This window comes from Trichomycterus rosablanca, chromosome 14 (assembly GCF_030014385.1).
Source record: "Trichomycterus rosablanca isolate fTriRos1 chromosome 14, fTriRos1.hap1, whole genome shotgun sequence".
NCBI classification, from domain to species: Eukaryota; Metazoa; Chordata; class Actinopteri; order Siluriformes; family Trichomycteridae; genus Trichomycterus; species Trichomycterus rosablanca.
In genome coordinates, this window is record NC_086001.1 from 1,543,872 (window position 1) to 1,562,791 (window position 18,920).

Consider the following 18,920-nt stretch of genomic DNA (forward strand, 5'->3'; position numbering starts at 1 on the left):
GAGTTTTGACGTTTCTGTCCATGTTTGGTTTGGTGTAGAAAACGAGCCGAGTCTGACGCCAGGAAAGGCAGTTTACCCCACAGTAAAGAAATACCATCTCACCACCCCACCGATCCTGTGGAGCTTCGCCGCCTCAACTACCAAACCCCAGGTAAGCAGGGTGGGGCGTACTCCTTCATCATCATCATCTTCATCAGAGATCAGGTGTGAGGTTTAGTTTGGCTTTACTTTGTCCTTCATCACTGCAGCAGTTAAACCGTGTAGGATGTTTCACTTTAATCCTGGTCAGTATGAACTAAAAAAACATCTCACAATTATAATGAAACCCAAATACTGCACCAGCTGGTGAGTGTGGCACCAGCATGGGCATCTGGCATAAACTGTGCCAGATTCAGGTTTAAATCTTAGCAGTGCTATCAGCCAGCTGAGCGTCTACACAGACATGATAAGTCTGCGATGGTTTGGCGCCCTGTCCGGGGTACTCCTACCCTGCGCCCCATGACCCAGTGTTTCCCGGTGAAACTGAACCTGCTGCAACCCTGACCAGGATTAAGCAGTCTATGAAAATAAAATAAAAAAAAACAAAAAAAAACAGAAATAATGACAATAATAATAATAAAAAATGTTAAAATGTTTTGGGATCATTTGGTTTGTTTAATATTTTATTGAATAATTTTTTTTTAATTAATAATGAAAAATATAATAATAAAAGTGTATTGGGATTATTTGGTTTGTTTAATGTTTTATTAAATGAAATATTTTTGATTTCATTTTTTTTATTATTTAATATTTTAATTAATAATAATAAAAATTACAATAATAAATATGTTTTGGGATTATTCGTTTTGGTTTAATATTTTAATAAATAAAATATTATTATTTATTAAATATACTTTTAATTTAATTAATTATTTAATATTTTATTTAATAAGGAAAGAGAATTACAATAATAAAAACAATTTGGGATTTTTTGATTAATTTATTATTTTATTAAAACAAATATTATGATTTGCTTAATATTTATTACATTTATTTCGTTATTTAATATTTTATTTAATAATGAAAAAATACAATAATTAAATATTTTGGGATTATTTGGTTTGTTTAATATTTTTTTAAATTAAATATTATTATTTATTTAGTATTATTTTATTTTTTTATTATTTAATATTATATAATAATAATAATAATAATAATAATTAAAACAATTAAAATGTTTTGGGATTATTTGGTTTGTTTAATATTTTATTAAATTAAATATTATTATTATTTCATTATTTACGTTTAAGAAATGTTTTATTTTTGTTTGTTATTTTATTGTTCTTTTGAAATGAGGCTGCGTTTTTACAATGTTGATTTATTTATTAGCTTTATTTATTTTTTTTCCATCTTTTTTTTAATTTAATTTTTGATAATAATTTTTTTTTCATGCTTATTTTGGTTTCCGAACACACAGGTGTAAATTAAATGAAAGATGTAGTAGCACATTCAGTGTAAGATGTATAAAATATACGTTATTTTTCAGGCCGTTATCAGATTCTTTTATTGTTGTTTTTTGTTTTGTTGGCTCTGGGCTCTCAGTAATTGGCGTAATTGGCACCTAGCAAACAATTATGGAACAGCGGGTTGGAGAGAGCCGACTATCGGCGGTCAGATTTCTGTGTTGAGAGCCGCCGCTGTGCCCCCCCCCCCCCCCCCACCCCACTTCCCATCGCTCTAAACGCTTAATGCCCCCCCCTTCACCATCCACCATTTCCATCTTAAGGGTGCTTGATGTTAGCACGGCCGCGCTTTGTGCCGAGTGCAGGTTTGCTGTCGCCGGGCCTGGAAATGGATCTTGAATGGCGCTGAATGGACGCTCGGGCTCGCTTCTTCCATTAGCTAATGCTACTTCTGTCACGCGCGGGGATAAAAGAACCATCACCACAGCATGCACACACTCTCTCCTCCCTCCCTGTCGAGTGCTACACTTCTCGCTCTTATGCTAACTGCTTATTAGCTCTGGCATGCGCTTTTCCTGTATCGCCCACCTTCCCATCATGCATCTCCATCCCTGCACCTACAGATCTCACCCACATCTGAAGGTATCTGCGTCTCGGAGCTGGGAAACGTTTCTCACGTTCATCAGATCTCCTGTTAACCTGTGTTTGTTTTTATTTATTTATTTGTCTGTTTGCTGCTCTACATACTACATACTGCAGACTGTATACTGCATACTACATACTGCAGACTGTATACTGCATACTACATACTGCATACTACATACTGCAGACTGTATACTGCATACTACATACTACATACTGCAGACTGTATACTGCATACTACATACTGCAGACTGTATACTACATACTACATACTGCAGACTGCATACTACATACTGCATACTGTATACTACATACTGCAGACTGTATACTGCATACTACATACTACATACTGCAGACTGTATACTGCATACTGCATACTACATACTGCAGACTGCATACTGCATACTACATACTGCATACTGCATACTACATACTGCAGACTGCATACTACATACTGCATACTACATACTGCAGACTGTATACTGCATACTACATACTGCAGACTGTATACTGCATACTGCATACTGCAGACTGTATACTGCATACTGCATACTACATACTGCAGACTGCATACTACATACTGCATACTACATACTGCAGACTGTATACTGCATACTACATACTGCAGACTGTATACTGCATACTACATACTGCAGACTGCATTTGCTGCTCCTGCAGGTTTTGCCATATTTCACTGCTGATTTAGTTTAGCGACGCTGGCTAACGTGTTCACATCACAAACTCGCCGTGGAAGCCGCATGATTCCATGAGTTGCCATGACAAGTAGAATATAACATATATAACGTATATATAACGTACACACAGCGGGGCTGAAAGTCTGAGTAAAGAACTGAATCTGGAACTGCATAAACTTAATAAGTCTGATGATCCATGTGGTCACTGAAGCTCAGCATTCATAGGCTGTGTTCGAATTAGCCTACTACATACTGCATACTACATACTGCATACTACATACTGTATATTGCGTACTACATACTACATACTGCAGACTGTATACTGCATACTGCAGACTGTATACTGCATACTACATACTGCATACTACATACTGTATACTACATACTGCAGACTGTATACTGCATACTACATACTGCAGACTGTATACTGCATACTACATACTACATACTGCAGACTGTAGTACTCGCATATACTACGTACTACATCCTGCATACTACATACTGCAGACTGCATACTGCATACTACATACTGCAGACTGTATACTGCATACTACATACTACATACTACATACTGCATACTACATACTGCAGACTGTTTACTGCATACTACATACTGCATACTGCATACTGCAGACTGTATACTACATACTACATACTGCATACTACATACTGCATACTACATATTGCATACTGCAGACTGTATACTACATACTACATAGTGCATACTACATACCTCATTCTAAACTCAGTATGTAGTATATACTGAGTGTAATATGTAGTATGTAGTATACAGTATATACTAAGTTTAGAATGCAGTATCCAGTATGTACTGATTTCAGTATGCAGTCTGCAGTATACAGTATAAATGCATAATACACTTAGTATGTACTGTGTAATGCATACTTCACTCAGTATATACTGCATACTACACTCAGTATATACTGCATACTGATTTGGGCTATTTCGAACACCGCCCCATGAGCGCCCCTATAAGTACTGGATGGGGTTCAGGTCATGTGACTGTGGAGGAAATTCCCTGACAGTCAGAACTGTTTGTTCCTCGATTATTTGAGGTTTGAGGTTGGTAATGAAAACACGGCCCCCACTTGTGGCCCCCACTCGCGGCCCCGCTGTTCTTGTTCTCCGGCTGAATAAATAAACATATTTCGGGGGGGAATCCTGAAACATGAACCGTCATGCCAACTCATGCCAGCGTACGGCACGGCCACGCCACGCTTCGTGTCTGTTTACTAACATGAAGTGTGTATGGGGGGAGGGGCGGGTGTTCCGGGTTAGGTGTTTGATTCGGGGATGTGTGATCACCACGCCCAGCAGGGTTTGATTTTTTTTTACCACGCCCCCCTTTCCTCCGCAGGTCCCGGTGCCTCCGGTTATCCCAGTAACCTTCATCTGTCAAGTTAGTTGGTCTCGTTTACTCACACGCCGTTTACTCATTAACCCGCCACGTTTCCTGTTTTAACCATTTTTACCATTTCTAACAGTTCAGGCTCCATCCAAGGCTTGGCACCATTTTACCCACGATGCTTCACGTCATGGCGCTGCAGGAAACCGCTTCACATGGCAGGAACCTTCATGCCCGGCGCTCTTTTGTCTGATTTTTGTTTGTTTGTTTGGTTTTCTTTACCATCCGCTTCGCTAACCGCTGCCCTCGCCCGCCTGTGTGCCAATAACATTCTTCTCTCATGCCAGGAGTGCCCGGGTTGGACTTCTTTCATTGGCTTTGGCCTCCATCCACAGAGAGCATGCCGCACTCCCGCGCCTCCTCCATCGCTCCTCACGCCTCTGCTTCTCTGTAGTTTCCCGTTTCGGGAGGTTCTCCTTGGCGCTAAATCCCCCGCCGGCGGGTTCTTTTTTTCCTTTCTGCTGTCCGCAGGTATGGCCAGCCACCCGCCCATACCCATCATGGAACTGGCCGATCACCTGGAGCGACTCAAAGCCAACGACAACCTCAAGTTCTCCCAGGAATATGAGGTATGTGGTGCAAACACCATTGAAACACAGATAAGAAGGGGGTGAGGGGTTCGAAGCCCATTTGAGGGTCTTTTTGGTCTCCTACTGTTCCACCGCTGTGTTTTCTCCATTTGTGGATAATGACTCTCGCTGTGGTTCGCTGGAGTCCCAGAGCCCTTTCCAGACGGCCAGATTGAGCAGGACTGGTAGTAATCGTGCCCGTTTAAGGCAGGTGAAGTTCAACCCACGTTTAGTTAACTGGTTAGTTTATAAAAGGGCTGGAGTTGGGGGGGGGGGGGGGGGGGGGGGTTGATTACAGCTGTTTTTACTTCAAAGCATTTTTGTTTGGTCGGGTCTTTGATGTTTAAAGTGCTTTGATGATTTGAAACTTAAAGGAGTGACAAATATGCAGAAGGGGGCAAATACTTTTTCACAGCATTCATGTATTCACTCACTCATTCACACTCATTCACTCATACACACTAATACACTCACACTCACTCTCACACATTCACTCACTTATTTACACTTACACACATTCACTCACTCACTCACTCACTCACTTATCCACACATTCACATTCACTCATTCACTCACTCACTCACTCATACACTCACACACACACACATACTTATTCACTCATTCACTCACTCATATACACACACACACACACACATACTTATTCACTCATTCACTCACTCATACACTCACACTCACTCTCACACATTCACTCACTCACTCACTCACTTATCCACACATTCACTCACTTACATTCACTCATTTATTCACATACACACACACACACACACACACACATACTCATTCATTCATACACACACACTCACTCACTCACACACTTATTCACACATTCACTCACACACACACATACTCATTCATACACACACTCACTCACTCACACACTTATTCACACATTCACTCACATCCTGTCACTCACTCACACACACACACTCACTCACTCACACACTTATTCACACATTCATTCACTTACATTCACTCATTTATTCACATACACTTACACTCACATACCCATTCATACACACACTCACTCACTCACACACGTATTCACACATTCACTCACTTACATTCACTAATTTATTCACACACACACACACATACTCATTCATACACACACTCACTCACTCACACACTTATTCACACATTCATTCACTTACATTCACTAATTTATTCACACACACACACACACATACTCATTCATACACACACACACTCACTCACACACTTATTCACACATTCACTCACACACACACACATACTCATTCATACACACTCACTCACACATACTCACTCATTTACTCAGATTCATTCATTCACTTCTTCACACACTCACTTATATACTCACTCATTCTCATTTACACTCTCACTTGTTCACACATTCACTCACATACTCAGTCACTCACTCAATTACACACACACACACTCACTCATTCATACTCATTTATACACACACTCATTCACTCACTCACACATACTCACTCATTTACTCACATATTCGTTCATTCACTTATTCACATACTCACTTATTCACTCACTCATTTATATACTCACTCACTCACATACTCATTCATTCATTAATTTGTTCACTCACTCACCTATATATTTACATCCACTCACTTCCACAGTCACTCGATTTACACTCACACTCATTAACTCACTTCCATAGTCACTCACTCACTTACAGTCACACACACTCACACACTCACTCACTCACTTACAGTCACACACACTCATTCACTCACTCACTTATATATTTACTGGCTCCAGTACTTCCATACTCACTCATTTACACTCTCACTCTTACTCACACACTCACATTTCAGTGTGACTGACTGCACTGGTTTGGTTTTGTTAGTGTTTCCCAGCAGTTCAGTGTGTGTGTGTGTGTGTGTGTTAGCGTGTGGCAATGCGGAATGAGTTTGTGCCACAGCCGCTTCCAGTCGATGAGGTCAGCCGCTGGCACGGTGCCACTCTGCCCTGCCATCACCGCAGCTTAACTACACCGAGCTCTAATTCCCGGGAACCTTGTGTGTTTTTCTTCTTGGTCTTTTTTTTCCAGCTGCCACGGAAAGTAATTTAGCGAGCACAATAAAACCGGGCCGCGTTTCATTATGAGCCACGTTGCGACATGCTGTTTCGACATATTCGGACCAAATGCCGCGGCTAAACCCCAGATTTGTTCTGCGCAGTAATGCGCCGCGGCTCGGCCGCGTGACCCGTGCTGATAGAAAAATGCCAGCGCGGAAAGTATTATGCTTTATTCACGCTGTTTAAAGAGGGCCTGCAGAGACGCTGGTTTAGAAACACCAGAACTGAGGGTTTACACGGGATTTAGGAGTGAATCTGTGGTCATTTGTGCCCAGTTATTCAAAAAGAACGATCTGTGGGGCTTGTTTTGCAGTTGACATTATGGCACCAAACAAATCGGTGATATCAAGGGAATGACATGCTTCCAGCTTTGCCTCAACAGTTTAGGGAAGGACCTTTCCTGTGCACAAAGCAAGTTCTATAAGAAAACTCATAGGGGTGTCTAAATACTTTTGGCTCTATAGTGTATCTGGTGATATATCATAGAAACTCATAGGGGTGTCCAAATACTTTTGGCTCTGTAGTGTATCTGGTGATTTATATAACTTATAGGAGTGTCCGAATACTTTTGGCTCTATAGCACATCTGGTGATATATCATAGAAACTCATAGGGGTGTCCAAATACTTTTGGCTCTATAGTGTATCTGGTGATATATATAACTCATATGGGTGTCCAAATACTTTTAGTTATATTTGATAATATATATATAACTTATAGGGGTGTGAGTTATATACGTATATCACCAGATACGCTATAGAGCCAAAAGTATTCAAGTTATATATATCACCAGATAAACTATAGAACCAAAAGTATTCAGACACACTTATGAGTTTTATATATCACCAGATACGCTATAGAGCCAAAAGTATTCAGACACCCCTATGAGATATACAGTACCAGTCAAAAGTTTGGACACACCTTCTCATTCAGTGGTTTTTCTTGATTTTTTTATTTTTCTACATTGTAGATTAACACTGAAGACATCCAAACTATGAAGGAACACATATGGAATTATGTAGTAAACAAAAAAGTGTTAAACAAACCAGAATAACTTTTATATTCTAGATTCTTCAAAGTAGCCACATTTTGCTTTGATGATAGCTTTGAACTCTTTTGCCATTCTTTCAATCAGCTTCATGAGGTAGTTACCTGAAATGGTTTTCCAACGGTCTTGAAGGAGTTCCCAGAGGTGCTGAGCCCTTGTTGGCTGCTTTGTTTTCACTCTGCGGTCCAACTCATCCCAAACCATCTCAGTTGGGTTTGGGTTAGGTAACTTTGGAGGCCAGGTCATCTGACGCAGCACTTCATCACTCTCTTTCTTGGTCAGATAGCCCTTACATAGCCTGGAGGTGTGTTTGGGGTCATTGTCCTGTTAAAAACAAATGATGGTCCCACTAAGAGCAAACCAGCTGGGATGGCATGTCGCTGCAGAATGCTGTAGTAGCCATGCTGGTTAAGTGTGCCTTGTAAATCACCAACAGTGTCACCAGCAAAGCACCCCCATACCGTCACACCTCCTCCTCCATGCTTCCCGGTGGGAACCACACATGTACAAACCATCCGCTCACCTTTTTTGCGTCTTACATAGACACGGCGGGTGAAACCCAAAATCTCACATTTTGACTCATCAGACCAAAGGACAGATTTCCACTGGTCTAATGTCCATTCCCTGTGTTTCTTTGTCCAAGTAATTCTCTTCTTATTATTGTTCTTCCTCAGAAGTGGCTTCTTTGCTGCAATTTGACCATGAAGGCCTGATTCACGCAGTCTCCTCTGAACAGTTGATGTTGAGATGTGTTTGCTACTTGAACCCTGTGAAGCATTTGTGTGAGCTCTAATCTGGGGTGCTGATAATTTACGGTTCCTGAGGCAGGTAACTCGAATGAACTTATCCTCTGCAGCAGAGGTAACTCTTGGTCTTCCTCTCCTGGGGCGGTCCTCATGAGAGCCAGTTTCATCATAGCATCTGATGGTCTTTGCGACTGCACTTGATGATACGTTCAAAGTTCATGAAATCTTTCGGATTGACTGACCTTCACGTCCTAATGTAATGATGGATTGTCGTTTCTCTTTACTTAGTTTAGTGATTCTTGCCATAATATGGATTAGAACAGTAGTCAAATAGAGCTAGTCACTGTATAGACCTTTGTACTAACTCTACCTCTGCACAATACAACTGATGGTCTCAAACACATTAAGAAGGCAAGAAACGAACTCGACAAGGCACAATTGTTAATTCAAAACCATTTCAGGTAACTACCTCATGAAGCTGATTGAAAGAATGGCAAGAGAGTTCAAAGCTATCATCAAAGCAAAATGTGGCTACTTTGAAGAATCTAGAATATAAAAGTTATTCTGGTTTGTTTAACACTTTTTTGTTTACTACATAATTCCATATGTGTTCCTTCATAGTTTGGATGTCTTCAGTGTTAATCTACAATGTAGAAGAAAAAAAAAATCAAGAACAACCACTGAATAAGAAGGCGTGTCCAAACTTTTGACTGGTACTGTATATATATCACCAGATACGCTATAGAGCCAAAAGTATTCGGACACACTTAGGAGTTTTATATATCACCAGATACGCTATAGAGCCAAAAGTATTCGGACACCCCTGTGAGTTATATTTATTTACTGTTGATCATGAATGATAGCGTAGCTGTAATATAATACACTTGATTATTTCTGGACCTGTTGGCGGTCCGCGGCGTAAATATTTAATCAGCGTTTTATTTCCATTCACTTCCCGAACGTTATTATTAATCCCCGTCCGTATTATTCCGGTTTAACCAAACACCCCTCGTCGTGGTGCGGAGCGATTCGGATTCGGGGAGCGGGCTCATCGCGCCCGGCTGCGTTTCTATTCAATCTATCCGTGCGCTGAACACACGAGTGCGCTTCCCCCCGCCGCGTCCCCGCCGCGTCCTCGCCGCGTCCCCGCTTCATTTCCATTCGATCTCTGCTCCCAGGAAAAGTGTAATTTGAAATTTGTCAGCCCGGAGAGTCTGGCCGGCGGGCAGATGCGTATCTTTTCATTTTCCCGACAGACGCCGAGGAGAGCGAATCATTTTATGATTAAAGTAAATGGGATAAAATTGTGGACGGAGGGGGGGGGGGGGAGGGGGGTGCGCTCGGCTCGGCTCGGCGGCTGGTTTACACGCGGACGCGCCTCTTTCATCGTCCTGACGCCCGGCGTCCATTTTTTATTCTTTTACGGAGCGTCTGAAGTGTTAATGCGAGCAAATTATGCTAATAATCAATTATGGAGCAGCGCGTCTCTGTCCTTTAACGATATGATGGGTTTGGAAACACAAGGCTTTTGTGTAAAGTACACGGCCAAAAGTATTTGGACACCTGAGCATCAGCTTGTCGGAGAATTCGTTCTACATTACATTTACATTCTCAACATTTAGAGGATGCCTTTACCCAAAGTGACTTACAGCACTGTGACGGTATACTGTCTAAGCAATTGAGGTTTAAGGGCCTTGTTCAAGGGCCCAACAGTGATAACCTGGCAGTGGTGGGGCTTGAACCGGCAACCTTCTAATTACTAGTCCAGTACCTTAGCCGCTGGGCGACAACTACCCTAAACCGGGTGCATTTATTCATATCGAATCGTTCCGTCTTTTAAGACTTTGGAGTGTGTCTGTGGGAATCTGTGCCCATCTAGTCATCAGGCAGTGATTTTGGAAGAGAAGGTCTCTGTGTAGAGCAACTGGAGCTAAAACTGAATTTCTAACTTTGTTTTTGTACATTTTTTTATTTTTAATTTTTTTTTATTTGTTAATTTGTTTTTATTATCTTTATTTATTATTTTTTTTCTGTAAAATTTATTATTATTACTTTGTTTTTATTATTTTTTATTTATTACTTTTGTTTTTATTATTATTTTTCATTTATTACTTTGTTTCTATTATTTTGTATTTATTTTCTGTATTTTTTATTATTTTGTTTCTATTAATTTTGTTAATAATTTTTTTCTGTATTTTTTATTTTTTTTATGAAATTAGTTTTTCTGTATTTTTTATTATTTTGTTTCTATTAATTTTTTATTTATTTTTTTATGTATTTTTTATTATTTTGTTTCTATGTATTTTTTATTTTTTTATGTATTTTTTATTATTTTGTTTTTATTATGTTTTTATTTTTTGTAAAGTTTTTATTTATTACTTTGTTTCTATAAATTTTTTTTATGTTGTTTCTGTAAATTTTTTATTTATTACTTTGTTTCTATTAAACTTTTTTATTACTTTGTTTCTTTTAATTTTTCATTCATGACTTTTTTTATTATTTTTTTATTTATTACTTTTTGATAATTTATTATTTATTAATCATGCGGTTCTGATCGAATTTATCCTTTAAACATCACAGATTCTTCTTTTTACTTTGTTTTACCAAGCGTCCCATCTTTTTTGGAAATTATTTATTAATTAATTTATTTATTTGTCTGTGTTTCAGTCCATCGATCCGGGACAGCAGTTCACGTGGGAGCATTCGAACCTGGAGGTAAACAAAGCCAAGAACCGCTATGCCAACGTCATCGCCTACGACCACTCCCGGGTCCTGCTGTCCGCCATCGACGGTACGTACCCATTCTGTGGTTACACTCTGTCTAAAAGTATGTGGACGCGACTCCTAAGTTCAGGTGTTACGGCACGGCTTGTACGCTTAGATTGCTTTGTGCGAACAGTTTAGGGAAGGTCCATCCCTGCTCTGTAAACAAAGCAGGACCTGGTTTGGTGAGTTTGACTCGTCAGAAAAGATCCAGCGACTCCCTTAGAGCCCTGATTTCAATTGTATCCAAGGTGTTTGGAATGAATTGGAATGCTGACTGTGAGCCAGGCCTTCTTGTCCAAGGTTTTCCTACATAAATAGGCCAAAATGACTCCAGACACACACACACACACACACACACACACACACACACACACTTCAAAATCTTGTGTATATTTTTTTATTTTGGCTATAAAAGGTGAGTGCATAGCCATGCCCACAATTTTAGGTTATAGTGAGGCGTCCACATACTTTTGGCGTTCGTAAATACAAACAGATCTGGACCGAATCAGCACAAAGCGAATAATTTACTGTACGGCGTCCTGGCATCCCACAATGCACCAGAGGCCGGCGTGTTTGTCCTCGCTAATCCTTCAGATCGAGACTTCTGGCCTGGCGCGCGTATTCGCCACGCTAACATACGAAACCCGAGAGAGCCTCGCCGCTCTGTTTGCTTTGACTAGAAAGCGCGCACACGCCAGAGTTAGCGTCGGCTCCTGAGTGACGTCGGCCGGCTAGTCGCTGCCGCCGCCGCCGCTTATGATTCACGGCGGAGAAGGAGAGAAAAGATAAACAGTTCTAGCAAAGAAATCTTTCCTGCAATCAGGAGCGCAGTGGGAACGAGTCTGAGCGAGTCCGACCCCGGGAGGACCCCCCGCCGCTCCCCGGCTCTGTTCCGTTTGGCCGTCCGCCGCTAGCCGAGCCTGTAATCACGCGCTGCAGAGCGCTGATTACCTGCTGCAGGTGAGTTTGAACGTTCAGAGCAGATTTGCAGGAATGAATCCAGAATCTGAGATCTGAAGGTCACTGGCTGTTCCAGACCTGGATCTGAACAGCTTAGGGATGCATTGGAATGCTGACCATGAGCCAAGCCTTCTCATCCAACACAAATTCCCACAGTAACACTACCAAACATATGGACTCATCGTTACAAGCATTAAGAGGGTAGAAGATCAGTCATTGGGAATGAGGAGGCGGGGTCGTGGTGGTGGAGTGTTGCGACCGATGACAGATCACCCCTCGGCGGTTCGGTTCTGAGCTCTTGCGTGGATCAGTGACTGAGCAGTGGTCGCTTTTAGACATTGTTGCGTCCTCGCAGTAACAGGATTCGTTGTTGTTCAAGCACTTGGGCAGCCTTAAGTCCAGGGTTCGAATCATAGCAGAGCTATCAGCCGGCCAGGCGTCTGCACAGACAGGATTGGGTAACATCCGAAGAGAGAGAGGGGGTGGCAGTAACAGCCTCACCTTCGCTGTCGTTTTTGGGCTGCCAGCACTGGAAGACTGACTCTAATCATAAACATTTTATTAATTCATTTATTTATTCACTTATTTATTAATTCATTCATTTATTTATGTATGTATTTACTTATTTATTTATTCACTTATTTATTTATTTATTTATTTATTCACTTATTTATTTATTTATTTATTTATTTATTCACTTATTTATTTATTTATTCACTTATTTATTTATTTATTTATTTATTTATTTATTCACTTATTTATGTATTCACTTATTTATTTATTCATGCACTTATTCAGTTATTTATTTATTTATTTATTCACTTATTTACTTATTTATTTATTTATTTATTCACTTATTTACTTATGTATTCACTTATTTATTTAGTTATTTATTTATTTATTTATTATTTATTTAGTTATTTATTCACTTTTTTATGTATTCACTTATTTCTTTATTTCTTTATTTATGCACCTATTTACTTATTTATTTATATTACTTATTCATTTATTTATTTATTTATTTAATTATTTATTTACTTATTTATTTACTTATTAATTTATTTATTCACTGATTTGTTAATATATTCTCTTATTTATTTATTAAATTATTATTTAATGTATTTATGTATCTATTATTAATTAATTAATTTATTTAAATGTATTCATTTTTTTTTTTTTTTTTTTTATATTTATATGAAGAAGCACATGTCAGTGCACTCTCAGTGCAGGTCCCAAGCCCAGGTAGAAATAGCAGGACCGTGTCAGGAAGGGTGTCCGCTGTAAAAACGGACAGTACCGAGTCTGAGGAGGTATGAGGAGCAGATCCACTGTGCAGCCTGATTGACGTCTTGTTCTGTCAGACCTCAGATTCTCGCCGAACGTGTTTTTGTTTAGAGCCGCCGTTTCGGTACGACCGAGAGGAACGAGAGGCTAATTGTGATGATCCGCTGTCCGTAATCCCGAGCAAACAGCTCCGACAAAGAGGGGAGGATTAGAGAGGAGCGAGGAGCGCTGACGGACGGACGGACGGAGGAACGAAGGAACGGCGCTCAGAAGGAGCTTATATCCAGGATTGTTTCATTCAGCTGAATCATTTACCTGGAAGAGAGAGCGAGCGGGGGCGTCGCGGCGCCGCAGACGGATGAGCTTTATCTCGCTGCAGCATGTGTTCGCCGGAGCGCCGGGTCTCCGCTCCCGCCGCAGTGACTGGATGTCGGGCTGGTGGAGGAGACCACACTGATTTCATTTACACACATCAGAGAGGAGGGAGAAACCGAAATAAAGAAATAATAAATATCAACACAAGCGTCTGCGCCTCAGTTCCTCAGTTCCTCCCCTCCATCCAGCCTGCACTCCTTACTCAGTGTTTCAGGATGAGAGGAACATCAATCACATGAGATGTTCCAGAGGTTCTAATCCATCCAGGGTTCCTGTTAAGATCTCGGGCGGCACGGTGGCTCAGTGGGTGGCACTGTCGCTTCACAGCAAAAAGGTCCTGGGTTCGATTCCCTGGCGATGCAGTCCGGGTACTTTCTGTCTGGAGTTTGCATGTTCTCCCCCTGTCTGTGTGGGTTTCCTCCGGGTGCTCCGGTTTCTTCCCACAGTCCAAATGCATCCAGTCAGGTTCATTGGAGATACTAGAAATTACCCTAAGTGTGTGTGTGTGTGCACTGTGATGGACTGGCGACCTGTCTGGGGTGTTTCCTGCCCATTTACACCCATTAATCAGACCCACCGTGACCCTGACCAGGATGACGCGATGCTAAAACACACAATGAATAAATGAATGTACATTTTGATGCACAGTTAGGACTGAAAACTATGCAAGCAATTGAAGGTTGAGGGCTTTGCTTTGCTCAGGGGTCCCAAGAGTGGCAACCTGGCAGTAGTGGGACTTGAACCAGCGAGCTTCTGATCACTACCTGATGTGCATCTGGAGAATGTCACTGGATTGTGGCCACGCCCGTGGTTTCTCCAAAAACCACCCTAATCCTGCTCCAAACGAATAATGCTTTATGGCAGTTGTAGTCTAGCGGTTAAGATACTGGACTAGTAATCCAAAGGTCACTGGTTCAAGCCCCACTACTACCAGGTTGCCACTGTTGGGCCCTTGAGCAAGGCCCTTAACCCTTAATTGCTTAGCCAGTATACCGTCACAGTAGTTTAAGTCGCTTTGGATAAAAGCATCCTCTAAATGCTAAATGTAGAAATAAATGTAAATGTAGAAATAGACTTACCGTTTGATTCGGCTCTTCTCACGCTACAGTGCTGCATGCGCTCCATATCCTTCTCCGCTGTTCTCCGCTGATTTCTAATCATCCGGACTTTCCCGGACCACACCCGTGTGTGCCGCATGGTATGGAACTAAACCATAACTAACGCTACTAGTAAGCACTGTAGTGTGCGATTTGAGACACAGCCACCTCGGGTACTGTCTCAAATTCAAACCCAGCCGTCTGGAGGCTGATACAGTGCTAAATAGAATCGTCCCCGCCCAGCGACAGTATCAACCTGAACGTGTTGGGGCTTGAACCAGCGACCTTTCGATTACTAGTCCAGTATCTTAACCACTTTCTTTCCCTTCAGGAATTCCAGGGAGCGACTACATCAACGCCAACTACATCGACGGCTACAGGAAGCAGAACGCCTACATCGCCACGCAGGGTTCGTTACCCGAGACCTTCGGCGATTTCTGGAGGATGATCTGGGAGCAGCGCAGCGCCAACATCGTCATGATGACCAAGCTGGAGGAGCGGTCTAGGGTGAGTTCACTGTTCTGTCACACCACACTCACTAAATGCATCCTGGGCATGGTCGTTATCTCTGAGGCTTTCGATTGGTCTGTAGATGTATGGATTGACCACTGTGTGTGTTTCCAGATCAAGTGTGACCAGTACTGGCCCAACAGAGGCTCGGAGACGTACGGCCTGATCCAGGTCACCCTGCTGGACACGGTGGAGCTGGCCACCTACTGCGTCAGGACCTTCGCTCTGTTTAAGGTAAGTTCGTCTAGAGTAAAATCCAGAAACAGTCTCATCAAGAACATCAACGCTGCCCTGTTATCTAACCTCGTATCTGTGGGTGCCAGTGTTGAGCCCTGTAGGGGTCGCTGTTGCAGAGCATGCTAAGGTGGTATCACTGCAAAGACAAAGTTTCTACTCGTTACATCAAAGTTACGATAAAGCTACTTCAAAGTTAGGACTAGGTTATAACAAGGTTATGATAAAGTTATGAGAAAGTAACGATAAAGTTACAATAATTTCACGTCAAAGTTAGGACGAAGTTATGAGAAAGTTACGATAAAGTTGCATCATAGGATAAAGTTACAGAAAAGTTGCTTAAAAGTTACAATAAAGTTACGATAATGTTACTTTAAAGTTAGGACAAAGTTATGAAACAGGTATGATAAAGTTACAGTAAAGTTACGTCATAGGATAAAGTTACGGAAAATTTACAATTAAGTTACGATAATGTTACGTCATAGGATAAAGTTATGACAAAGTTACGATGAAGTTACGATAAAGTTACGTCATAGGATAAAGTTATGACCAAGTTACGATGAAGTTACGATAAAGTTACGTCATAGGATAAAGTTATGACAAAGTTACGATGAAGTTACGTCAAAGTTAGGATAAAGTTATGGAAAAGTTACAATGAAGTTATGATAAAGTTACTTCGAAGTTAGGACAAAGTTACGATAAAGTTATGTCATAGGATAAAGTTAGGACAAAGTCACGATAAAATTAATAAAGTTACATCATAGTTAGGATAAAGTGACAGAAAAGTTATGATGAAGTTACGATAGAATTACATCATAGGATAAAGTTATTGAAAAGTTACGATAAATTTAGGACAAAGTTAGGGCAAAGTTAGAATAAAGTTTACGGAAAAGTTACGATGAAGTCACGGTAATGTTATGTCATAGTTAGGACAAAGTTATGATAAAATTACGATAAAGGTACGTAATAGTTAGGATAAAGTTACGATAAAGGTAATTCAAAGTTAGAACAAAGTTGCGGATGGTTTTGATAACGTTACATCGTAGTTAGGATGAAGTTATGATAAAGTCACGATAATGTTACGTCAAAGTTAAGATAAAGTTACGGAAAAGTTATTTCAGAGTTATAATAAAGGTAGGACATAGTTATGAAAAAGTTACGATAAAGTCACAATAATGTTACGTCAAAGTTACGATAAATTTTTGTCAACTTTGCAGAAAAGTTACATGAAAGTTACGATAAAGTTACGTCATAGTTAGGATAAAGTTACATCATAATTAGGACGAAGTTACGGTGAAGTTTTGATAAAGTTACTTCAAAGTTATCATAAAGTTACAATAATAAAGTTATGATAACGTTAGGACCAAGTTACATCAAAATGAGGACAAAGTTAAGACAAAAATACCCAAAGTGATGACAGAGTTACATGAGAATTACGACAAAATTACGACAAATTTGTACTTTCACTGCCTGTACACTACAGTCCAGTTCTCCATATTTCCATTCCAGTAAATGGAAGCTCTGTGTTTGAAGCCATTTTCGGGTCCTTGAGCGAGGCCCTTAACCCTTCATCTGTGGGGTTATTTTGGGTCTCAGCTGTAAGTCACTTTGGATAAAAGCTCTGGCTAAATGCCAAAAATAATGTGAATAATTTAGCGTGATTACACTCGTCTCACCTCTCCAGGAACAGGAGTGTAGCCGAGTGTAGCCGGGTCAGTCCGGGTTCCACTTCATCCTCATCACGCCTCTGATTACAGTTCTGACAGGGGTGAGCCGTGGTGCTCCTGGTAACAGCACTGCCTGAAGTACAGGGGTTCGAATCCTGGGATGGGCTCACGAATACATAAGATCTATGGTGGTACATGAACCTTAATATCAAGGGGAAACATCAGTGCACCCTCAGTGCAGGTCCCCAGCCCGGATCAATAGGAGGGTTGGGTCTGGAAGGGTGCAGACAAATGACCACTGTGGCGACGCCCAATAAGATTCATTCATCATTCATTCATCACACTTATTATTAATACACACCTGCCAGCCAATCAGAAATAAGCATTCTCACCGTGTGTGTGTGTGTGTGTGTGTGTGTTACAGAGCGGCTGCAGTGAGAAGAGAGAGGTGAGACAGTTCCAGTTCACAGCCTGGCCCGATCACGGTGTTCCGGAACACCCCACACCGTTCCTGGCCTTCCTGCGCAGGGTCAAAGCCTGTAACCCACCGGACGCTGGACCCATGGTGGTGCACTGCAGGTACCACCCTTACACCACACACACACACACAGTTCCTGAGGACCTGACCTCAATCCTCATCCACCACTGTCTGTAAGGACTTTGACATGTTCTCCCCATGACCACACAGAGAGTAATTAAACAGCTTTACGTTACTTGGTACCACTACACAAAAGTTAGAGAGTGATCGTGTGTGTGTGTGTGTGTGTGTGTGTGTGTTTAATGCCCTGTTAAGGATCTAATCCTGCCTTGTGCCCAGTGTCTCCGGGTGACACCTGACCCACTGCGACCCTGTCCAGGGTGGTTAAAAAAAAGTATAATAATAGATTTAAATATGAGACAGTGTTATGGTACACACAGCTACAGGCAGATAGCAGAAGATTTAAGATTCAGACTAGACACAAAACTTCATCATTTATTAAATAATAATAATAATAATAATAATAATAATTAGTAATAATAATAATAATAATAATAATAATAAAATAGTAATAATAATAATAATAAAAATAATAAAATAGTAATAATAATAATAATAATAAAATAGTAATAATAATAATAATGATAATAATAATAATTAGTAATAATAATAATAATAAAGAAAAGAATAATAAAAATAATAATGATAATTATTATTATTATTATTATTATAAAAGTAATAAAATAGTAATAATAATAATAATAAAATAGTAATAATAATAATAATAAAATAGTAATAATAATAATAATAATAATAAAGAAAATAATAATAAAGAAAATAATAATAAAGAAAATAATAATAAAATAGTAATAATAATAATAA

General features: G+C 40.3%; 1 protein-coding gene across 19 annotated transcripts in view; it reads left to right on the forward strand.

Annotated features, from left to right (window-relative positions):
* The window catches only part of LOC134327068 (receptor-type tyrosine-protein phosphatase delta-like), a 469,775-nt gene that overhangs the window by 439,723 nt on the left and 11,132 nt on the right, over nucleotides 1–18,920 (forward strand). For 12 of the 19 annotated variants that reach the window (XM_063009137.1, XM_063009142.1, XM_063009147.1 and 9 more), the window contains 7 exons: nucleotides 39–151; nucleotides 4,155–4,196; nucleotides 4,674–4,771; nucleotides 11,335–11,458; nucleotides 15,481–15,656; nucleotides 15,774–15,893; nucleotides 17,985–18,139. In XM_063009137.1, coding sequence (XP_062865207.1) covers nucleotides 39–151; nucleotides 4,155–4,196; nucleotides 4,674–4,771; nucleotides 11,335–11,458; nucleotides 15,481–15,656; nucleotides 15,774–15,893; nucleotides 17,985–18,139 — 828 coding nt within the window. The remainder of the gene's footprint in view (nucleotides 1–38; nucleotides 152–4,154; nucleotides 4,197–4,673; nucleotides 4,772–11,334; nucleotides 11,459–15,480; nucleotides 15,657–15,773; nucleotides 15,894–17,984; nucleotides 18,140–18,920) is intronic. The other 7 variants (XM_063009145.1, XM_063009146.1, XM_063009151.1 and 4 more) reach the window with 1 other exon arrangement.